The 25109-nt window shown below is 39.3% G+C and overlaps 1 protein-coding gene across 4 annotated transcripts in view; it reads left to right on the forward strand.

The window, feature by feature from the left end:
* The first annotated feature begins 1923 nt into the window (after positions 1 to 1923).
* The window catches only part of rhbdl3 (rhomboid, veinlet-like 3 (Drosophila)), a 62733-nt gene continuing 39547 nt past the window's right edge, over positions 1924 to 25109 (forward strand). For 2 of the 4 annotated variants that reach the window (XM_024290138.2, XM_024290141.2), the window contains exons 1-2: positions 1924 to 2884; positions 3178 to 3201. In XM_024290138.2, coding sequence (XP_024145906.1) covers positions 2741 to 2884; positions 3178 to 3201 — 168 coding nt within the window. In that variant the 5' untranslated portion in view covers positions 1924 to 2740. The remainder of the gene's footprint in view (positions 2885 to 3177; positions 3202 to 25109) is intronic. The other 2 variants (XM_024290142.2, XM_024290139.2) reach the window with 2 other exon arrangements.

Genomic DNA, 25109 nt, shown 5'->3' on the forward strand with positions numbered 1-25109 from the left:
ATTTGTGCCCATATAAGTTAAAAATCAGTACAAAAATGTTGCTTAATTTCATAGCTGAAGCTCAAAGTCAATATTGAATGGTTTAACATCCTTCATTATTGGTTCTAACTGCTGTTTTATTTAAATTTGCATAAATGTAGAATCCTCAAAATACGATATTCCCACTAAGTGACATGTGTACTGGTGGAGTCTGTTCAAAACAAGCAGAAAAAAACTGTGATTTTACACTTTGGGGTCACTTTAGAATAGATCTACCTCTAGCCTGTTTTCCAGCCCCCTCTCGTCTCTTTTTGTGGTTGATTAGTTGACTCAGGTGTTTCCATGTTCTGATTGACTGAGCACACCTGATCCAGGTAATCAGCAGCAAAAGTGAAGTCAGATCAGTGGATCTAAAGGACAACGATTGGGCAGCCCTGCTTTAGACACAGTAGAGATTGTTTTCCTTTCTTTTAATCATAAGGTTGCAAAATAAAGCAATTGTAGTGCTAAAGATTTATATATATAATTTGATGTTATTCTTTTGGGAAGAAAAACAGCTGGTTTGGGGTTGAAATACTTGAAAAATATGCAAGAGGGATTTACCCAACACCATCAGATCCCTTTTTTGTTCTTTTTTATTTTGAGAAACTGAGGGTTTGTGGACTTTGTGTGGTGCCAAGACAGTATGGATATAAAAACTTGATGTTGTTTCCATATAAATTATGTTTAAAGTCCCACTCCAATCATGTTTTGATCTATTTTCAAAGTGTCCCAAGTGGTCTTTTCATTATGATTATGCTGTTTTTAGCCAAAATATAATAGAATGTGACTATTCACTCGTATTTTCTAAATGGCTGATGTTTTTCGCATGTATTTACATGCAACCAGTATACATAAAGTGATGGATATTCATGTTGACCACATGTAATACATGCAGCCAAAATGCACATTGCAGCCCGCATGTATTTTAACTGCATCCAAGGCTGGATTTTGTTGTTGGCCACATGTATTTTAACTTAAACTTAAAGTTTAAGTCCCATTAGGTTTCATACTCCTACACGTGTGAAATGTTCTCTGCATTTGATCCATCCTCTGGAGAAGCGGTGAGATGCGGAGACCGCTGCACTCAAGGACCGTTTGCTTGTTTAGCCCTAACCGTAATCATAAACCTTGGTCCGTACGAGCAAGGAAAAAGTTCAGAACTGGACAAATTTTTTTTTTCAAAAATTACTTGCAAACAGACACTTTCTTTCTAAATATGTGCATCCAGTTCTCAACTTTTTTCTTGGTTGCACAGACTGGGAGGAAGGGTTACATTAACAGTGCAATGAACATTTAACCTCGGCTTGGACACACTTAAAATGTGTGCAGACATCTTGGTTGTGTGTAATTGTGTGTCACCAATATGAATTTCCATCAGTTTTTGTGTTGATCGCACACAAATAAGTGCAAATAACATCAGCTAAAAAAAATAAAAACAAAAAATAAAAACCTGTGTCGTTCCTTAGTACATATTTCTGCAGAGTGGCAGGAGTTTAGCTAAAATTTACCTCTGAGTTTTGACATGGAAAAAGCCTGAACTAATTTCCCATCATCCTTCTGTTTAAGCGCTTAGTCCCTCACACCTCCAACCAAACATTACCAGTGCAAATAAATACAAAAATAAATATAAAAGACGGGCAATATCAGAGCTATCCAGCCATACAGTTTAGAGCCAGATGCCAGCTCGAGGAAAACAAAGACGTTCATGGATCTCTATGTCTTCAAGTGGAGCTTGTGGCCCACCGACTGTAGCATCTACGTCACACCTACAGGCATTTTCCAATGGCTTTTTTTCATCTGATTCACAACAATTTAAATGAAGAAATAAGCATAAATGTAATTGTGAAAATACTTTTCTTTATACATGTCCTCCATCATCGGAGTGAGTTTTAAAGTGAGCAAACCTGTCTTTTGGTATTTATATATTTATTATGAAGCCTCTGAACAACTTAAACAGTTTGGGATTATATATAATGTTATATTTTGTTATTTTAAACAGTTTCAGATGCAATTGTCCACTCTGAGGGCATCAGGGTGTTAAAATGCGTAGCCAATTCCCCTTCTCAGTGGCAGCCAGCTGCTGAGGAAGAGTTCCTTGAAACCCCTTCATCAGGAATGAGCGGTGATTCCTTCCCACCCCCGGCCGAGTCTCTCCCCCCACCCTCACTTAACGAGCCCCGAGCAAACGCATTTGAAGCGCCACGGCGGCGTCTGCTCCTCCAGCTCGGCGTTCCTCTCCCTTCCACCGCGGCAGTGGCGCGCGGAGGAAAGCCCGGACACCGACGATCCCGGCGGCAGAGAGCCGCGCGCCAGGTGTCATGACGCACCGCAGAATTTGGCACCTGCCCCAACTTCTGTCCTCGACTCGGGCAGCATGAGCGCGCGCCGCCTGAAGTCGAATTTCTTTCGATCAAGCTGCTCCTCACTTTGCGTCACCAGCCAGGACCGGTTTGCCATCCCTGTCCTGTTGTCACCACCGATGATGTAATTGTTTCCTTTGGATGGATCTGCGCTCTGCTGCTGCCTCCTTCTGCGTCGCATAAGAGCCACCCTGCGAGCGCGCGCCTCCAAACTGCTGCTTGTGTGGACTCTCCAACCTTCCTCAACTTCATCAACTTTTCTTTCTAGTGTGGATTTGTGCGTAAAACGAGCACGCAGGAGATGAGAGGAAACGACAGCAGCATGTGGAGTTGTTTCCCGAGGATCTAGTCGTGGATGTATGGAGAGGAGCAGCCCGAGGATGACTGGAGGATCCCGGGAGGCGCCGGTGAACGTCTCTCCGGCGGTGGCGGCCAACGCGGAGGGCGAGGAGATTGAGGTTTTGGAAAGTACGGATGTCCTCCCCGTGGCTCCAGAGGATGTTGTAAGTCACTGCAAATGTGCAGGTTACCATATAGGGAATTATTTTACAAACTAACACAGCAAAAATGTTAACTCATGATGGAGTTTAAGAAGCACGATGAGATTAGCAGTCTCTCTCAAAGCTGATTATTTTTCTTCATACTTTCCCTCTACACATATTTATCCCCCTTAGTATGACATATTGTTGAGCATCATCTCCAAACAGGTGCTCCTCTCCTCTCCTCCTCTCTCCACCTGTTTCTATATTTCCTTCACCTCCTTCTCATACTCTCTTCTTCTCTTTTCTTGCCTCAGCAATGGAAGACTCTGTTTGACAAGGTATGTAGTTTATTCTAACCATCACCTGCTTGAAGAAGCCCTTTCTTACATGCATGCCTCCTTACCTGGCTTTCGTCTGTGTGAACTTCAGTGATTTCATTTCTGTTCAATAATCGTCTTAAAAGGGGGTGTGGACGATGAAAGTTTAAGAAGAAAAAGATTAACTTTTTGGTGTGCTTTGCATGGTGTTAAATGTGGTTCCACAAACCCTAACAAACCATAAATGGATGCATTTAGTTTAAAGACCCACTACAAAGAAATTTGTCTTTTGGGTGGTTTTTATATGTTCTTTTTCTCATGATGGAGGACATATGTAAATACATTTAAAGTTAATATTGCATTTCTGAGTATTTTTTTTACTCAAATCGTTGTGAATCAGGAGCAGATGAATAAGTCTTGTTGGAAAAATCTTGTAGTTGTAATGTGTAGCCTACACACAAACTCCGCCCCCATTCTGATGCTTCCACATGCAGACAAATAGATCCACATACGTCTTTGTTTTCCTCATCTGAGCTGGTGGTTCAAAACTGTTGCATCAGTACTATTATTTTGAGATGTGAGAGGCTGTAAAGTAGCAAGATAGAGTGTAAACAAAGGGATGATGGGACGTAAGAGCAGGCTTACTCTGCGCCAACCGTCCCCCACAACTCAGAGGCAAATTCCTCATGAACTGCTGCCGCTCTGTAGAAACTATGTCCAAGAAAACAACACTTTTGAAATCACAATTAAAAGACTACTGGGAAGAATTTTACAAAAGGAAATAAATAAAAAAAATTGTGAGGGTGTCAAAAATAAAGTGAACTCTGGTGCGGTTTTGTCACAGTGTGAATGAAAACTATCTAAAAAGTATAATTAAGCATCTTTTAGGCAAAAACCGACTTAAATTAAAATCTGAAGATTTTAAACTGAACAGGTTGGAAATTGTAATATTGCTTATTTTTTTCTTGCAGGACTTGCTAATTTTTTTTCATTACTAAACCCCATAAACGTGACATTTTTAGGTTCGTCTGAATGGAGTCTGCTGCGCTGTACTTCAGCCACATTTAGCTCCCATGTGCTTTCACATCCCAGCTTTGCTGATCCATCCCGCTCAAAGCTTCCCGCCAGATTTCAGGACGTTGAATGGAGATAATTATGAAGTGCACTCTGCTTTTTTTTGTGCATCACAGCTAAAATCTGTTGAGTGTCTCTCCTGTGGGCAAACATAAGTGCCAGTAGAATTTCATGAGCTCAATGAACCGAATCCCACTGAGTATGAGTCAAAGAGTTGAGATGGAAGCCACAGATTTCGATTCAGGCTGATTAGTCAATTGTATTTTTAGATCAGAATCTCGCAGATTGCAGCTATCAGTGGCATGCCTGCTGGGTAACAATCACAGTGTGGCGTGCGCTGAGGCCATTTTTCTGATGGATGTGATGTAGTTCATAGACAGTGACCCCGATAATGCTGTTAGGATGGCACATAATCCTAAATTCTACGACTCACACTTCTTCTGAGACACACACAAACCCCAGGAGAACAACAAAAAAGTGGCTGATCATGCAAGCAGCAGGCTGGACTGACAGACGGCAAACGAACCCCCCCGCTATCACGTGCACGCTTATGCATGCACAATTCTAGCTGTGTGGGACTGCCGCAGCACCTGCCTGGCCTGCACCCCCTGCCCATTCTCTGTTTAGTTTAATTATATGTATTTATGTGTGTGTGCTCTTGGATTTTTGAGTCTGGGGCTCGTGTCAGACTCGTCTCAGAGGGGGGCGGGACACTGCCACCCCCAGGATTATGCGGGTGTGTATGTGGCGAGATGAGGCGTTTTCTATGGGTCGGCATTAAGTGGGCCTCTCAACCCGCTGGTCTCTATGCGTGCCGGAACCGCTTTGAGTTTCCTCAAGTGGGCGTCGTCCTGGAAAACTAAACAAAACACGCACTTGTCCAAATGGCGAGGTCGCCGCCTGCTCTGGCAGCAACAACTATCTTTTCTCCTTTATGCTCCCTTTCCCTCCCCTTCACAATAAGTTAGTCCATTTGTCAAGAGGCTGACCTTGGAGACCCCTGGCTTCTGTGAGGCGACAAGAGGAATGATTAACCACTAAAGAGCAGGAAAAGCTGGGTTTTAATCCATCCTGATCAACCTGTGTTAGTGCATGAGGGACAAAAGATAAATGCTTCCAGAGACAAAGAACAAGATCTGAGCTTCAATGGTTCTGTAGAAGCCCATCGCAAAGCTGAAAAATGCAAACAAGTGTCCAGAATTACTTTGCTAAAGTTTGTAACTTTGTTGGTTGTAATTAAATTTATATTCTGCATTTTTTTCAAAGACATTTTTGTATTTATTCAATATTTCAATATTTTTAGATGCTACGTTCATCACTCTGGGCTCAGAAACACACGAGTGACCACTTCCACTGGAAAGTCTATGTAAATGGCTTCAACATTCAAAACTCTTACTTTCATGTTTTGCAATGCAAATTTTAAAGTACATTTTTGCGCTAAAGCTAGTAAACTTTGACCAGTCAGGGACTCGAATTTGGTAGTGATGCATTGGTAGCATCCAACTGTTTAAAAGAAAAAAAAAATAAACTTTTTTTTCTAGCACGAAGGAGCATCTTATTATCTTCTTCATGGATTTATGGCGCCCTTTGCTGGAAAATCTACCTTACGATCTGTCTGACGCTATACAAAGAAGTTTACGTGTGTATGAGGAGACTGTGCATATTTGAATGTTAGTAATTCTTATTATTTCAACTTGTCCTTGAACTTTCTATCCTTCATTGTATTTTAATTTGTCTTAACCTAGACCGACGTGTTTTGTCTTATACCCCCCACCCCCTTTATTTCTTAATATGCTGTTTTGTGCAAAATAAGAAAAAAGCTAAATAAAATATGATTCAGAAAAAAAAAATCAACCATGGAGGAGAAATTAATAATTGTGGTTTACCCCCGACTGGAATTAGATGACACCAAGTCTTTCATATGTCGGAATAGAGTTGTAAAAAAAGAAACCTGGAGGGAGATTTGCAACACTTTGACATTTTGCACAAAACCTCTTCCAACTGTGAGTATATACCATAGACATGTTAATTCACTGGACAAAGAGAGGCCAAAACCTTCCCTATCACTTCCTGATCGTCTGCCGCCATTTTGAACCTGTTGACAGTGATTGGTCCGAGTCAGTTTGAGAACTACTGTCACCAATCACGAGTGAGTTTGTTCCAGTCCACACCCCTTCCACTGAAAGCAGGTCGGGAGAAGCTGTCAGTCAAACGTTCTTTTTGAGGCTAGCGACCACCACATGCTTTTACTGAGGTCTCTGATTGGTCAGTTTATAACTTCAAGTTCAAAAACCCCCGTTTAGCGTGTTCTTCAATGGACCTCACATGCCCGGTGTGAACGTAGCAGAAAACCCAAGAAATGTAGACACAGGAGAGGATTTATCTGTTTAAAGAAATTCCTAAAAAACATCTGAGATGGATCAGGATGATCTGAGATCAATCAGGAACTTGATGAAAAACAGAAAATGATAATATTTCAGAAATGCTTCTGAGTATAATCTCTCCTGTACAGCAGAACTTCAAACACGGTGGTGATTAGCAGCTGGAGGAAACTGCAGTGAAGGAGCTCACCAGGCGTGCAGCTGACGGGAAAGTCTTGGGAATCCGAGAATTCCTGAGCGGAACAGACTTTAGAAAGGAACAGACTGAGGTCAGACACTGGAGGGAAAAGTCCTACAAGCATTTGAAATCTAAGGTTTTCAATCCAAAGGGAAAGTAAAGAAATACAACTGGAGCAAAGCACACAAAAAGAGACAGTTTTAACAAAAAAAAAAAAAAATAGCCACAAAAACTTCAACCTGAATGTAGAAATAAATCTGGGCTGTGAACACAGCAAAACAAACCGGGGATAAGGCTATGAACTGGGGGGCTTAAATGGAGCATATCATAAGTGAACAGCTTGATCTTGATGAGAGGTGCAGAGCATGTGATGTGGCAAGCTGTGAAGGTCAAAAAACCAGGATAGTGGAGCGGGTCATAACAACACCCGTTAATCGTGTTTTCTTTCTCAATCATCGACAGGGAAACGATTGGATTTTTTTTTACAGCCTTTCAAGCGTCTCTTAAAAATTTGTGTCATGTGATCTGTAAATGAAATATTGACTTTTCCTTATTGAATTTCCTTTGTAAAAATACTTTTCCTTTTGTGGCATTTTGACCAGCTTTCAGGTGCTGTAGTTTATTGTTCCTGTTGTTTGAAAGGATATGAACTAATCAAAACAGCACTGCTACATTACTGGGGGTAAATCATTCAGTAAACTAAACCTGTTAGATGTCTTACAGGAATATTCTTTAAAGAAACCTGTGTTGGCTGCTAGGGATATCACTAACGATTATACTAGCAGTCGCTTAGTCACCGATTATTTTTTTCAAAAAGTTAAAAATTGTAGTTTACGTAAGGTGATGTAAAAATTTTTTTTTTTTTTTTGCTAAAGGTGATCGTGTTATTTGATCACTCTAAATTGTACCTAGGTGTGAATGTGAGTGTGTGGGGCCTTTGACAGACGGGTGACTTGCCCATTATGTACCTCTGTTTTAACCAACAGTAGCTGAGATAGGTGCTGTCAGCTCATGACTTTGAAAACAATTCAGCGAGTTTCAGAAAATGGATTGGTGGATGATAACTTCACCATTTGTCTCCAAGAAATGTTATTTTTTTCTTTATTTTTTACCTTTTTCAAAATGTTCCTTGATTACTTCCACTTTTTGTGATACCTCCTTCTTTCCTTTGTGTTCACATTGTTGTCGAGCCACAACAAGGTTCCCTTGCAAGTTAACCACAATCCCTGTTTTCAGGTGGATTAGAGTTTGCTTCTATTATGACTTGCCCAAAGGAAGCAGATGATCCAGATCTAAAAGCCCCAGCGGGAATGCACCTGTAAGTTATGATAGTTTCACAAGCTGTGCAAAAACATACTCATGTTAGGCATACGAGCGAGCACACTTTTTGTGACTTTCATCAGGCTTGTTCACAAAGTTCAGACATTGTGGTTTTCCTCTTAAGCTCTATTTTCAGCTCATTAGTTGGATAGTTTTAATTTCTATTTTAATGTCGTTACAATACTTTTTATTTTGGCTGGCAGACTTGAAAACAGGTGTTTTTCTACATTTTTTTAGCATCATCTGGGTGTCTAAATGGTCCAAATTTCCTGCAAACACTCAACACCAACTACAGGCAAGATTAGAACCTTTTTTTCATATTTAGAAGTTATTTGTCTCAATCCCAGTTTCTTTATTTACATGATAGATAGAGGCAGTTATTGACTTTCTCTGTCCCATCTTGCACTCGGAGCACAAGCATATCGTTTTCAGGTCCATTAAAAAGTGCCATGGCGCACCTGTGCGGGCCGGCCAGGTGGTCTATACTTGAGAACTGGGCACAACCTTTCTAATCTGCACTTTGGGGTCAACTATACTTAGGCAAGAAACAAGTATGAGTGCTTTCCCATTCCCGAAACCCAGCAGCTTGGATCCTGGTGATCCCCCCTCACCTAATGTCACTGTTATCATATCCTACGTAACTCAGCACAATCACATTTGAGGTTCAGGCCATCAAGGGCTGGAATCAAAGTGCTGAGCTGCTCTGCTCCTGTTCTCTCCTCCCCTCCTGTCCCTGGGGAGGATTTTGTTGCTGTATAAGTGCTTCCCTCCTCTGTGTACAGGAAGTTAGAGAGCAAACCTCAGGGTGCTTTGATTCATTTTTCCCTGTTGCCTGACACAAACAAGAAGCTTTCGCTCAGACACAGTTAACATGTAACAAAGCAGAGGGAATATCGTTCTGTGGTGAGCAGATGCTCTGCCCTCTGTCTCCGTTTCTTTGTAATTAAAGAGTGTCGACATCTGTTTTTTCCCTGCCACACACAGTCACACCCTCACAATAAACATCATGTCAAAGAAGAGATTTTATTATCCTTGTACCAATTTGTTCAAATGTAACAACTAAAAGCCAAATTAAAGTGTATCCCTAAATATTATTTTTTTCCAAAGCACAAAAACAAGTTTGAAATCCCTAAAATAACATGCAATTACGAAGGAGCATCTCCATCCTCCAAAAAAAAAATCATCCCCCAGATTTGCATTTTTATTATTTCCGGAAATTTCACAACATAGATGTTTATTAGATTTAGCTGATAAACCACATTGAAAACACTATCCTGATTGCATCTTATATTTTCTCTCAAGATTATGAAATTAGAAATGCTATAAATGTTATTATGAACTTGTTTTTCCAGCGTGCATATTCTACTTTTATCTGTCATATCTTTAATATTTTATGGTTTACATCAAATCTCATTTTCATTTAAACTGTTAAACAGATAAAGCAAACACCTGGATTGTTAGAGCAGTGGATCATACAACTTATTATCAAATATCTGTTGATCCTTCTGAGCTACAAACACCCAAACCTTTCCAAACTTAGGAGTAAATTCTGCATAAACCAAATTAAGAAAATCAGCTAACACGATAAGTTGCATTTTCATTTGATGGTCTATGGCTAGACGCTCTGACTTTTGTTGGTTTGAGTGAAATTCAGTTTAGAATCCAGCATCAAAGTAGGTGGAGTTGATGTAGTTGGATGTCTCAAGATTTTGTGCATAGATCTTCCTGGTGGGACAATCCAGCCTCAATCATCACCGTCAGAACTTCAGCCTCGAGGGTTGGAAGAACATATAACACCGTGCTCGACAACTTTAATTGGATTTATCATAAATCAGTGTAGAACAAGATGGAGTGAAGGGGATAAGGGGCTATAGAAGGACTTTTTGGGGATTTTTTTTAATGAAACCTTGTGAAAAAACCCTTTATACAATAGAAAATACATATATTCATAAAATGTGCTTTTGTCTCGCATATGTCCACAAATTGTTTCAAATACATTCTGGATTTTAGCACATATTTTACACAAATGACTATATTTCAGACTCATGTGTCCCAAGCTGCTTTTGCAGTCTCTGTGCACACACTGAACCCCCAGTGGGCATGAGCCTGATGGAGCTTAGAGAATAAACACTTTCACATGGCTGCATGCTTTCCATGAAAGTGTTTCCCTTCGGACTTCTTGGTAAGTGGCAGTGATAAGAATCTTTTGTTTATATTATCCCTAAGTCATTTGTGATGGAACCACTCCGAAAAATGTTTTTTTAGGAGAGTATTAAGAACATTTATTGTAGAGCTTTCCAGCTGCATCAGTTCTGAACTTAAAGACCCACTGTGATCACTGTGATCAAAGTGTTTCCAGTGGGTTTTTAATTATGATTATGCAAGTTTTAGCCAAAATACATAAATCTGTGTAATTTTCAAGGACATAGTAGGTAACTAATACCCAGATTCTTTTTGTCTGCTACTAATTTAAAACAATTAAAAGGCAATAAAGAAATAATGCAATTTTAAGCTTAATTTCCTTTATCCTCCACCTTTTAAAAAAAGGCCTCAGGAATATGTTAAAAACACCAAAGCTTCATCAGAGTGGGTCTTTATAGAATAAAGATGATGGAGGAAAAATTGTCCTTTTGGATATTTTGGTGTTCTATTGACTCTAACCAGTTATAGTTTATAGGATGTAACAGACTATCCTGATCCAGACCGCATGGTTGTAAAAGCACAAATCATATTTTCAAATTAAGTGCATGAAATTAATTACTAATAATTTACCCCTAAAAGAGCTTTGAGTTTTTATTTTTATTTTATTTTACTGTATTTTTGTTATTACTTAAAAATTTACCATTCCCTCCTCTTATTAGTTATTTTCAATTTTACGTGTACTACAAAAATGGATCCAGCTAACCACTGCTGGACAAACTTGGAGGCACTGGAATTGTTTTAGTTCCATTCCACAACATGAGGACAACTTGTGCGATATTAGAGATCATTATTGCGGTATGACTTGCGTTATATAAAAAAACAGCAAAACCAAAAATAACTAAATCATCATTTCCCTTTACCCGCAACAGTGAATAAAAGTTAACACACATTTGTGATTTATTGTGCGGGCCTAACGCTGGGTTCAGTTTTACACCACTCAAAAAGTAGGTGTTAACAGTGAGATCATAAAGTGGTCCATGCAGGGTTAATTAGTCAGTTTGTGATTCTGTAATAAAAATAGACGCTTCGGTTTGCTTCCCATTCTCTCCTCTCTTTCTGTCCTTTACTTGCATTATTTACAGTGCACTGATGTGCTCATCAGTCTAATTGGCTCCGACACAACCACAGATGGCGGGGTCACAGTTTGCTGACCCCACACACCAGTGACTGGCACCGGCTGAGTCTTGGGAATCACCCAACAACAAGCTGTGTGAAATAACTGAACTGGCTAGTCTTCATTTAAACATTTGTAGGCCTAAATTTATACCCGACTTAATCCCGGTGAGAACTGCATGGGTGATGTGCTGATAAAATAAGAGGCAGCCCCTGCGATTCAAAATGAAAGATTTAATCGGAGCATCATCTTTCCGAGCTCGTCTGCCTCTCTCCTTCTCATCTCTAAATAGATTTTCTTAATGAAAGACGCAGTTCCAGTTGGCGGAGTGTGAAAACAGGCTCTGCTTTTATGCAGAGGTAAAAATAACTATCTGTTGATCTACGAATGAAAGAGGGAAGGTGCGTCAGTCTATCCGTAAGCAGGTACAATGTGATGAAGTCTCAGCAGCTGGTCCATGAAACAGCTGAGGACTGAAAGAGATATTTAGTTCAAAACAAGGTAATGGTGCAGACATTACGAAAAGGTAGCATTTCTGTAATTAAGCTCAAACAGGATGACGTCTGACTATAAAATTGAGTTAATTAGTGCATTTTAGATAATTACAACTACCTGACTGTGACAAAGAGCTGGAAAAATGAAAAGTACTTTAACAATATTTGAAGAAAATATCATAACAATTTAGTCTTAGACTGGTTTTGAGAAAAAAGGTTCCAGTTTACATGAAATTGAGCAAAAAATGGCAATTAATCAACTCAACACTGTTGTTTCTATTATTCAAGACGGCAAGGAAATCTATAAAAACATCAGAGTGGAAAGTCTTGAGGACAAGAGTTCTGCTCTATGCATCAATTCTTACCTTGTTCCTGGATTTAAAATCTGCTCATATGATAAAGTTATAAATGTACAGAAGTTAAGTCAACCATTTTTCCAGTGATTTAAGGCTGTGGTCTCCAACCTTTTTAAGGTCACGAACCAGTTTATCGTCAGACAATATTTTCACAAACTGGCGTTTATGAGGCTAAAGTAGGTGCTATATTTGTTTTATTTATTTATTTTTTAGCCTTCAGTTTCACTTTTGAGTTTATCTTCATCCTCTGTAAAAAATTTGCACCTGACTTCAACTTTATTTGTACACTAGTTTCCACGTTGGAACCATTAACACGTGATGTAGAATTTCTATTAACCCATAACTGACAAAGTGGAAGCTAAAAAATAAAAAAAATCAGACACTAAATTTAGCCCTGTCAACTTTTAAGGATAAAAAAAAAAAAAAAAAAAAAAAAAATGGAACGGTCAACAAGGCAGAATCTGAGTTCTTCCCTTACCCCTACAGCTTCTCCCTACCCCTCCAATTGAAGGGGTGTTTGAAGCAGTAGCCACGCGCTAACGCAGATGATATCATTGAGTGGTAGTAACGTCCAGATTTGAAAACACTATGGCCGAATCTGAATTCTTCCCCTACACCTGCGACTTCTCCTTACCTCTACATTTAACCCTCCAAGTGTATAATTACAGAAAAATAGTGTCTTCAAATTCGGATGACACTACCCCTCGACGTCATCATTATTCTCCGCTCATCTACGTTAGCGCGTAGCTAACATATCAGACATATCAGTTTTATAATTTCAAAAAGTCATGCTAAAACAAAAAATATTTAAAATATTAAAATGTTTACATTTGAATGGGAAAAACTTCTGTGCCTTAGCGCACAGCTACGTGAAGAAATGAGTTTATCCACGACACATTGTGACGTGGAGCATCCTCACGGCTGAGGGATATACAGTCAAATGTCCCTAAAGGTAATCCTTAAAAAAAATTTCAAACACCACTACCTCTAAAAATCCCCCTAAAGTCAAAGGTATAGGGAGAAGTGGTATTAGTATTTGGCCTAAAACTAATATTTTCTAAATATAATCACAAACATTAATTCACCATTTGAGGAACTTTATTAACAGCATCCTCGTATCATTAGACAGACGGTTGCTGAATATTATGCATTAATATTATGGTGTGTGTCTTAATAAATTCATATTTGGAGTAAAGTCTCCTGTATCTTTTTTTTATGTGAAGTCAAAGACTTTTCTTCTGTTTCCTCATCTACCTTTTTGTGCCAAAACAAAATTTCAAGTTTCAATTTGGCGCAGCCACTTTAAGAAAGTAGCGGATGTATTTTCAACATGTGACCAAACGAGTTGACATGTGTCGAGAATGAGTTGGATGAGGTTGAAATAGTTTTCCAAAAATTAAACTTCCTTCAGAGAGATTATAAATAAAAATAAAAATATGTAGTTGTTTTTTTTCTTTGCCACTCCAACTTTCCTGAGGGCAGTCTGCGGCCCAGGGGGTTGGGGACCACTGGTTTAAGGGACCAGGTGGAGGATAAAGTGAACAATAACCCCCTTTTAGCAACATATCTGGGAATCTCTGGAGGTACCAGGTCACATTCCAGTGTGATAGGCAGATGAGTCCAGACTGAAGCACTGAGGATGCAGTGTTGGTCCTGCGTTTGTTGCGCACACCTGTGTGTTTCGTCATGAAGACTTCCGCTCCTTCAATCGAGCTTTTCCAAACAATCAACGCTGCAGTCAGCTTTTTCGTACTCCTCTGTGATCCGTGTTTTATGGAGACAGATGGTTCAGTGATGAGCTCTCATGAAACCAACCAGCACTGACTTTGTATGCCATTTTCCGGATGTGTAACGTAAGCTGCTTTTTCCCTCTATTCTCTGTTTGCTCTCCGATCCTTTCGTCTTGCTTTGCGCTCAGCTGTCCGTGAAGCACTATCTAACAAACTGCTTTCTTGGCATCTCCTCATTTATTCCTCCTGGTTTCCCTGGAGAGTTTGTAGTTATGGGAGACTGTTGTGTAAACAAGAGAATGCAAGACACATATCTCAAAGGTAGTGGCAGTTTGTGCTGCTTCCTGCACACCCACGCTAAACCTGCACTGTCTGTCGGTACTGCGGTCTGGATTCTGCTCTCACAGCTTCTTAAAACTTGAAGCATCTGTTTTTCTTGTGACTTAGAAAGTAGTTCTAAGTGAATTTTCCTTTAGTCTGACTTCTTTTCTTGTTGTCATGGTTACATTTCTGACCCTGTCAGGATGGCTGTGCAGATGCCCAAGGTTAGTGATGGTACTTTTTTCATGCACTTATAACCTCTCTGTGGTTCCGACCTCTCTGCTTCATCTTGGGCCGCAGAGACGAAGCTTACTGCAGTGACAAAATCGCATCACAATACCCCCCAAAAAACAAACCCGTAGAAACAAATGCCGCTTTGAATCCTTTTTCCTCCCTGCTGTGATTGTTTTTGTTTGGTGGTGGTGTTCCTGCTAAGTGTTGGTGTGTTTTTCACAAAGGGGTAAATTAAATACACTGCAGGCCACATGCTGCTCATTTCAAATATAGATGTATTCAGAGACGCCAGATGCTACATATGGGACTCAGTGAGGAGGGCCCTGGACAAAGGAGAAGTGTAGAACAGGAGAAGGCGGTCCTTCCTAAACGTCGGATTCACATTTTCATATCCTGTAGCAGTCCTGGAATATGATGGAGTATTAGGGCCAGTTTGTAAACATTTTTTTTCTAAGTTACGACTTTAAAATCGTAAATTTTTGAGAAAAAAGTCACAACTGGTAAATTATGAGAATAGAGTTTAATATTTATGATTTTAAAAGTCATTTGCTACTTTTTCTTGCAAATTTGCAACTTTGAAGTTGTTAAATTATTACTTTGAAACACGTAAATTCATGAGAAGCAAAGCAAATTTATGAGAAAGAAGTAATAAATTAACAAGAAAAAAACACTGTTTAATCTCAGCGTGCTCAAAGATGAAAGACGTGGAGCCTTTTGCGAAGCTTTATTTTAGAATCGGTTTTAAAAACAAAGAAATTCAGAACTTTTGGCAAATCAAAATGAAATTATTATTAGAGTGTTTGGACTTTCGAGGTTTGGCGTTGACTGTCAGGAACTAACGACCTGCGCCCCCCTGTGGTCATCGGCAGGAGCCATCTCCTGAGTACTAACCTCACTCAATCTCCCATCAACCCCAGCACACAGTGTCTGGATGTCTCCACACCTGACTCGTCAGTCAATCACCCACAGGACATCAGAGCACTTCTCAGACCACACTCGGTGCGAAGTATTGTCTGTGCTGCTCAGCCTGCATACCGAGCATTTTATCCTGACCGGATCTCCTGTTCACCTAATCCTGCTTTGCCTTTGATTCTGCTTGTTTGCCGCCTGCCCTGATCCTTGCCTGGATTCTGACCACTATAGTTGCCCTCTGATTGCTGACTTTTGCCTGCCTGATCCTGATTTAGATTTGTGGACTTTTAGCCGTGTTAATAGACCTGCTGCACTTGGAGCCAGCCATCTGCCTGTTATGTGACAGACTATTATGTTCACTTCTACTTTAATCTTGTAACATTACTCTTTTTTTGTGGTTCTAAAACAGACAAAAATATTTTTTTCTCGCAAATTGACAACTTAAAATCTTGCAATATTATTATTTTTTTTGTTTTGGTGGCCCTCATACTCAATCATGCTTCTCAGCCAGTGAGGGCAAGTACAGAAGGGGTAATGGAGAATTGCGTCTGCAGGCCATACAACGCCATTTGTGGCTTTAATTTGAACTTTTTGCTACACACCAAGTTATCTTAGTTGTGTTAAGGGCTTACAAAACAAGAATCTGCTAATCACTGATGTTATATTCGGCAAAAAGCTCACAAATGTAAAGTAAACTTGAAAAAAGCAAACACATGTGCCTTTACACGTAATGCTCAGAGATTTAAAGCTTGAAAAATGGTTTGAATCATCTTTCAATTGTACATTCTTATTTGGCTCATCAGAGTTACTGAGATGTTGTACTGAGTGTTGATGGTGGAGCTCTTTAGGCACAGAACTCTTTTCTGGCCCCTTGGAGATCCTCTGTTCTCCTTTTGTGCCACAAGGCTGTAAAACTTTATTTATTGCACCAATGTGGGGTGTTTCTGAGGTACCATTAGAATGATTTGTAGACTGAGGTGAATAAGTATTACTTCAGATTTATGTAGTGAAGAGAGATTGCTTTCATGCTAAATTAAGAATCAAAGTTTCTCTCCTTGAATGATCATCCAAAAAGTTTTTTCCCCTGCATATAGGAATAAAGTTGATATGTTTTCTCCAAGATTTTGTATTTTGATTTTTTTTATTTGTAATTAGCTCTGCCATCATCACAATAATCTAAAATAAATAATAAAAAGAATGATTTCGTCGGTTTAATACCAGTAACTCAAAGTATTTGACTCTGACATTTCAGAACGAAAGTATGGATCTATGTAGGAGAGAAATGTGTTTTATCAGGTACTCCACTTCGTTTGCAAACTACCTCGATATGTTGCAGACATGAAATCATTTCCCATTTTCTCTGCCTGTATCAGATAAAGGTCATAAAAGAAAGTATGGAAATGACAAAGTAAGCCATTTTTAAATGCATTTAATGCAATAAAAGGAGTTCCAGCTTTTTCTGCCTTGTTTCATTTGTAAAAATTGTTGAAATCTATTTGCTCAAATAAAGCAGTTCGGTCATTTCTTCTTTTACAACATGACAGATCCAAGAGTTCTTTCAAATCTGAAGGGATTTCAGGTTGTAAAGTCAGAGCTTTAAATAATTGACATTGAGTTTACGAGTGTTATTTTAAATTTAAACAAAGGTTTGATTTGGTTTAAATGTGGACTCCACAAGAGTGTTTTAGTGAGTACTTTAACGTAGTATCAAACTCTCTCAAAATAGTGATGTCTGTGATGATTTTTTTAGCCATGTTTAGTAGTGATTTTGGATTGTAGACCTGAAGAAACTTCTCAGATGAGCAGCGAAACATCTATGAATGTTCAGAGTCCAGGTGCCCTTAAGAACAGAATCCTGTGATCTTGATATTTATAATCTCACATACAGGTCCTAGAATAACCTTGCAAACCTCCGGGGACGATGAATCTGACAGTATCTTTGGTGGTGCAGGAGCAAACGTTGCTGGTTTGGAAGCTTATTGTGAGATTCCCACTGAAACTGCCTTTGTAATAAGCCTTGTCTCCTCGAGGGGAACTGATGCTGGGACCAGATACAAAAAGGAGCAAGTTAATTTAGCCTTTCTGCAGGAGAGTAAGCTTGACTTAGAAAAGGCTGTAGGTAACAGTGTTTGTTTAAGCTCAGCAGAACATGTTGGGGATGCAAATGATGGCTCTTCAGTCAAGGTCAGGAGGACCGAGGAGTGATGTGCATGTCTCCGCTTTCTATGTGTAAGCTGAAGTCTTATCGTGCTGTTATCTAGAGTTTTCCTATGAATATCATTTTGAGTTTGTCACCTTAAAAACATCCGAAAATTTCTCTTACTCAGAAGGAGCTGATGTGGAACATATGGAATGTCTTAAAGATGACATTTATTTAGAGTTTTTACACAAAGGAGAATAGTTTCACATTTCAAAAAATAAGTAATATGGGAAGATAGAAATACTAGCCATTAGCCGAATTTCAGTAAAATAAGGTGATGGAAACATACAGTATATGTATGCTTTATTCCGATCTATACAAAGACTTGGTGTCATAAATAATTCCAGCTGGAAGCAAACTACAATTATTAATTTCTCCTTCATGATCAATTTTCAAACGCTTGGCAATTCTGTGAATTAAAGTGGAGATTGTCCAAATTTAGGTTTTCAGTCTGTGTTTAATGTGTTTTATTAAATAACGTGGATTGGAATTGATAAAAAAAATTGAATAGCCATAAAGCAACTTTTACATAAAAACGCATAAAAAAATACTTACATTAAAATACCATCCTTGAACGCTTTTCTCTACATTGAGGCTGTTATATTCTGCAGGCTTATGTCGGGGAATGTCACATAATTGACGTTGGAGCTGCGGTTCATCGTTCTAGGTCATGTTTAGCAATCACATCAGATGCACAGCGTACAAAACTCAATAAGCCAGACATTGGGTCACCTCTCCCAGGCAGTCGCATTAACATTCACTGAACTGTGCTTGGGCACAAAACAAAGCAATTGCATTGGTTAAATTAACAGAACTCTGGGGGGGTCAAATACACTAAGTGTGTTACATGATGTTTGGTGTGACCAGGTTTTTGTAAACTATAGAATAATAAGCGTCTTTATTGCCAGATTATGTTGGTCATTGTAGTAAAAAAAAAAACAACTAATATTGTACTTATAAATTTGAAATAAATATGACATTTCAATTGTTTAAAAGCTTCTGATCACAAAGTTGGTGAAAGAAAATGATTAATTGTGTTAATTGTATTAATTGTGTTGTATGAATTTGTATTATGAGTTATTTTAAAGGTAGAATAAATGTACTCTGCTACGCCAGATGAACACTGACTACTTTTTATTGTGTCAAAGAGTCATTTCTGCAGTGCTGTCCCATGAAAAGATATAAACATTTAAGACCTGAAGAAGCACCCAGATTTCTATCTTCCTCCCTATAAAAGAGGACGATTAAATAAAGGGGAAAAAAAACTTTTCTTAAAATATGATTTTCAAGTTTTCCCTCAAAAGTTACACAGAAAATATTGTTAAATCTTTAACAAACACACCGGCATCATAAAAAAAAAAAAAAAAAAAAAACTCCTTAAACTAGTTTTCTGTCTAAACTGGTTATTTTGGAAATCTGTTCTACAGGCACAATAATGCTGCTGAAAGAAAGAAGTTTTACAACGTCTGTGGAAGGATTTGGTTCACCCACAGCCCTCCAAGGATTATAGGAATTAAAGTTTTTTTTTCCTACTGTCAGGGAGGTGGAGATGCTGACAGGATGACCACTTGATTGTTGCTCATTGATAAAATCTGTTGCTTGCTAAATTGCCTCCACAGAGCACAGGGAGTGAAATGTCAGCGGTCTATAATGTGATTCCTTCTGTACAAGAGGTGCTCTTGTTGAGGACTGACAGACAGTTTAAAAGGTGCCACCTGGTCCAGATGGCAGGTTTGAAAAGGCTTCACAGAGGTTCATAAGCTCCCCCTTCCTCGGCCCGTCCCTTTTCAGATTTCTGTTTTAGCAGCCCAACCAACCCAGGGTCCATTTGCGTCCTATTAGAGATCATAAATCTCTTTGCTGAATGGGACCGCAGCCATCAGTGGTGCGGGGATTTGATGGTATTGTGGGGAGATGACCTGAGGGCAGGCCTGTGGCAAAGGAAGAGACTGAATAGCAGAGAAAAGACATCCAGGAGATGGCTCATTAAACAAATGTTTCTCTTAGCTTTTTGTTGCTTTTTTTTCGTTTTGCGGCGGGTCGTTTAACTTGTGAAGCAGTGAAAGGGGGGGTCTTTGGAAAGTTTGGGAAGGAGGGTCGGTGCCTCGATGTTTTGGGGAGAAAAGGTCACCAGAGTCCATCTTTGTCCTTCTGCTGACCTGCCAGTGCCCCTACACCATGAACACTCTCCACTGACTAGGGTGTTTATTTTTGTCTGTCATTTTGTAAATAACCTTAATTGTGTTTGTTGTTTAGGGTCACGGTTTTAACCTGCGCTCTTTACAACCCCTCCCTGTCTGTTGTTCATTTGTTTGAGTCTCTCGTCTTTTCAGTGTTTATTTTTTATTGTATATTCATACTTGCTTTCTTTTGGTGTGTACACTTTCACGAGCAGCGACAGGGGGGAAAGTGTTTATTTGAACACATGCTAGAGAGCCTGCTGAGAGCTATTCAGCTGTCTGCTGCAATCCCCTCTGCTCCTGCAGATGCCCTGGGGACAGAACAGCTCAGTGTCCGTCCTTTAGTCCTCCCCACCTTCCCCCTTCTGCTCCCCGTCTGCCACAATCAGTCCATATTCTGAAGCAGATTAGTTTCAGAAGTCAAACTTTTTGTCATTAAAATTTTTTCTTTAGTAATTCAGCATATAAAAAAAGCCTTTACAGTTTCGTCTCTACATTTTTAAGGCCTTTAGCTCCATTGGAGCACGACCTCCAGCTCTCACCGGAGCAGTTTTCAGCTGACAGGAAAGCAGCTGGAATGAAAATCAGAAGCTTTAAGTTTGAGGCTAAAGATCTCCGCTTAAAAAAGGGAAATGTCTTTTTCAGGTTAGGAATGGGTTTCCAGCAGAAGTGAAGTCATTCAAGCATGAGCGATGCAACAGCACACCATCTTCTGTGTTTTGTAATAGTTTTCTATGATCAAGAAAGAGCAGAAGTGAGGTCTTAACGGATACATTTGTTTTATTTTCCTGCTTTCATGTACAGTATAATCTAATGTATTGTCACTACCAACTTGTCATATATGGTTTGGATCCCCTCCCCATCACTTTTTGACCTTTTGGGGACCCCAACCCTAGAGACACGGTACCGAACCAGTTTTGGATGCTTGACACAACCAAGCTAACATTAGTGGTTCACCAAAAACGGCGAGCAATGTCGGAGCTATCCAGCAGTACAGTTTTGTGCCAGATGCCAGCTCAGACGAGGAAAAAGAACATGTTAATGTTATTATTTGGGAGACTTTGGCCCACTACGTCACAACTGAAGCTTTTTCAAACACCAGGTTTTCATTTGCTCCTGATCCATCACTTTTTTATTAAAGAAGTACTCAAGAAAGCATTTTTAATCCTAATTGTTTTATGTATATGTCCTCCATCATGATAAAAATGCTGCAAAAACATGTTTAAAAACACCAAAAAAAACCCCACAGATTTCATTGTTGTTACGGTTGGCTCCAAGCCGTAACAAAGAAAAGGGGAGACGACACCGGTTCCTTACGTTTAGAAACGTTTTATTCTATGTTCCAACCGCCCATCGGACCAAAACTAGAGACATCCAGAAGAGATGAGGTGGCGACGTCAAACAGCGGCAGCATCAGCCGAAACCGGAAACAGGAAGCAAGGAGGCCAGCAGGAAACCAAGGAGCAGCGGCGGCGGAAACCCTGCGGGGTCAGAAGTTCCCAGGACGTCCAAAGGGTGCCGCTCTTCGAGGAGTCACGGCGGGGCTTTTTATTCTGCGTTTTGAAATTATGTGAAGCACTGCACCTGTGCCTGGAAGAACGAAAGAGAGGACAGACAAAGGAGCCAAACCCAGACGGCCCACGGCCGTAACAATTGTTAAATATTATCTCTGTGACTAGCTAGCAGCTGTTTGTCAGCACACTGCAAATCATCGAAGTAGTCATATTGCTAATGACTTGACGATGTTAATATTGGTAATAAAAAGTCTTTTTAGTTGAATTGGTTGATGGAAAATGTCTTGGTCATGTGGAGGTTCAGTACAGTTCAATCTAACTCTCATCACAAATCCATGATGTTCTCACTATTAAGTCCGAAGTCTCCTCTACAAATCTGTTAAATTGCCATCCATTATTACAGAATGATTTGGTGCCGACATCTTGACACTGCTGTCCTTGGTGTATTGATTAGGCTCTAATTGGTTCCTTAAATTAGCAGAAACAGCCACTTTCAAAGAGGTGTTTGTCATGTTTCAAGAACCCAAGGGCTTCTGTGTCTGGAGAAATTTCATTCCCCAAAAAAACTTTTGTGGCAGCGATGAGTGTGTGCGTATCAATGACTGTACATAAAGTGAGTATGCAGTTCTCTTGTGTGATGCTGGGTAATTGATCTTGACTGTCAGAGAGGAGAGCTGCTGCAGCGTGCTGTAAGTTGGTAGAGGTGATGATCAGACCGAGACAGAATATACTGCTTTGATCTAGCTTGTTAAAGATCTTTTATTTGTAGTATTGTTTGTCTGAAAGCTTATCAAGACATAGAGATAAAGCTATAGTTTTCATTTTATGAGATTGAGTTTTCTAATATAATCATGTCCGCGAAAGATTTCCAACTTTAGTGTCGGAAACATACACGGTCCACAGTAGGAGGATAAGCTATTTGGGAATTTAACCTAATATCTGACAGATCCAGAGAAATCTGGTCCCATGTTTTGATGGATAAACCCACCGAAGGCATGTTCACACTGACCAGCGTTGCCTGGTTACTGGCCAGTTGGCAAGGGAACAGTGATGGCCTGTGCTAATTTCTGACGGCTTCAAATGTCTGAGTTTATGTAGGACTGCATGTAGGGATGAGCGAGGGCATCTGACTCAAAAACGTGCTTTTATTTACAGATGAAGAGGATTGTCTATGTTTAGCATAAAACGTGGGTAGCAAAACACTTATTAATGCTGTTTAAAAGTACTAACACAAGTTTTCTAAACTAAAAACTAATTCTATTGTGGACTGATTCACTCTGGTTCAGCAATTTGCTGCTTGTAGTCGAAGCTGTCGTGAAGGTTGACATGGCAGGAGGTGAAACAGGAGAAGTTGAGCTGTGAATGAGTTGCTTTTGGATGCATGTTCCACTGCAGACAACAGGCCCTGGGAGAAATCACTTTGTGGCGAAAAGATAAGGAAATGAAAGGGAAAGGAGCACAGGCTGAGGAAAGAAAATGAGGGGAAGATAGATGAGTCACTGTTGCGAGTGTGGACTGCTGGTCAGCTCCTTCTGTGAGAGATGATATGCCTAATCTCAGGGAATATAGGCTTACAGAAGATGCCATGCAGCTGAGGTTTCATTTTATGCCAGCTGATATTGAGACAGCATTTGTATACCTCGCAGGACAAGACGGTGTTACTCGGCAGAATCCTCAGCTTTGATGTAGAAAAGAAGATGTTCTGTTTCTTGCAGAGTTCTTAATGCACTGAAAGACTAAAAATAGCTAAATTCATGAAAAGTTTACTGTTGTTGATTACAGATCTCTTCGTCAAATCTAACACCCTTAAATTTCCAGATCTTGTAAAGTTAAATATTGTTGGCTATGCGGAAGATCAAAAACAGATGATGATAAAATGAAATTAAATTAAATTTACAAGTTTATGCAATTCTTTATGCAATTTTAATAAATTGTACAGCCTTCTGGATTTGTATGTGGTGTTAAGCTGCTGTATTTTTGTCTCAAAACATCAACCACAAAAAGTGTGTTATATTAAATTATTAAATATTAGTTCTATTAATTTAACACTTTGTTATTTATAAAGTATGTTTAATTTTATGTTTTCCATTTCATTTTAATCACCTCTTATAGTTCAATTTTGTTCTAAAATTTCGTTTTTTGAGAGTTCCTAAATTATTTGTGTTTCAATGTTATATAGGTTTAATTTTGTTTTAAAGTTTGGGGATATCTTGCTACACAGATTTAAGCTACTGTTATTTCCAAAAATATGAAGAAAAAAACAAGTAAATCAATCCAAAATGAAGAAAAACAAATAAAAGAGAACAAATTATTAAATATTTTATTTTTTAATTGATATTTCAAAGAGAAATTTACTTTGTGACCTACAGTACTGTTCTTGAGTACATTTTATCCTTCTGTTTAAAGCAAAATTGGGTCTGCTCTGTGTTCTCTAGCAATCATTCGGCAATAACAAGTTCAGATTTCTCATTGGCGCAACACTTGCAAACTCAGTCTATCACCAGTTTCCACATGGAAAACAGCTCATTTTTAAGCTCAAGAATAGAGGCAAAAGAGCAAAGTGTGTGAAAAAATGTCAGAGGTGCTGTTTAATGAAGAGTGCCAGAAAGCAGCTGTATTGTAGTGAACAGGGTCGCTGCTCACCATGAAGATCTCACCGCTTTGCTGCTGCTGGGTCAGACTTGTCTGGCTATCTTTGTTGTTGTTCATAAAATAGTTCTTTTATTTATTCATTTATTTTAGTTTTATTATTATTTAATTTTTCTTTACTGTGCAAGCAGTGGTTTTACTGGACCCTGAGGTGGTTAAAAATGTTCAGTACATTTATATCTTGTTTAAATTATAATCTATTTTATTTTCATTTGATCTTAAATACTGGCATTAATATTTATGCTTTGAAACTAAAAACTGAGTGATTTTTTAAAAACCAATGAAGGCTTCTGGTTTTAATGTAGTTCAGACATGACACGTTGACTTCAGTGCAAACCACCACATTAGAGAATAAAATAATAATAAAGTTAAAGTTTGTTGTGAAATACTCAAATGAGAGCTGAAAACATCTTGTGACTTTTGCATTATGACAGGCTTGTTCAGGTCAACTCAACTCTTGTCCTCAAGCTGTCAGGCCTCATTGTTGGAATGGAATTAATCCATTGACTGTAAAAGAGAACTGGACCAAGTCAATGTGACGTCACCCATTAAAGGTGGCTTACTTCCGGCTCCAACCAAACAAAGGTTGTGTCCAATCCCTTTATAGTGCACTATATAGTGCATTTGCCCTCTTCTAGTAGGGGTGTGCCAAAATATCGATATTGCGATATATCGCGATATTTAGTCCTGCGATCGATTCTCGATGGGTTCTCACCAAGTATCGATATTATATTTTCATTTAAAGAGGCTGTAGCGCTGAGCGTCTGAGTCGCGCGCCGGAACTATGGGCGCATGCTGCGTCGGACTTTTAATAGCGATGCACGCGTTCGGGAGAAGCACCGGTGAGATTCAGGCTCTGTAGCGCGTGTGTGAAGCATGCCTACCTGTCAGCATTTATCATCCATCTGTAGGAGATCCACCCGGTAAGAAGTGAGTTTGTCTGAGCGCTAGAATGTCAGCGATCACTTACTTCCTGTTTTGCTGTGGGTACTGAGCGCGTGCCTCGCAGTTGTCTGTGTACACTTCAAGGAGCGTCGGAATTTTCGCTTTTATGCACTTCAATGTTTAAC

Source organism: Oryzias melastigma, linkage group LG1 (genome assembly GCF_002922805.2).
Source record: "Oryzias melastigma strain HK-1 linkage group LG1, ASM292280v2, whole genome shotgun sequence".
NCBI classification, from domain to species: domain Eukaryota; kingdom Metazoa; phylum Chordata; class Actinopteri; order Beloniformes; family Adrianichthyidae; genus Oryzias; species Oryzias melastigma.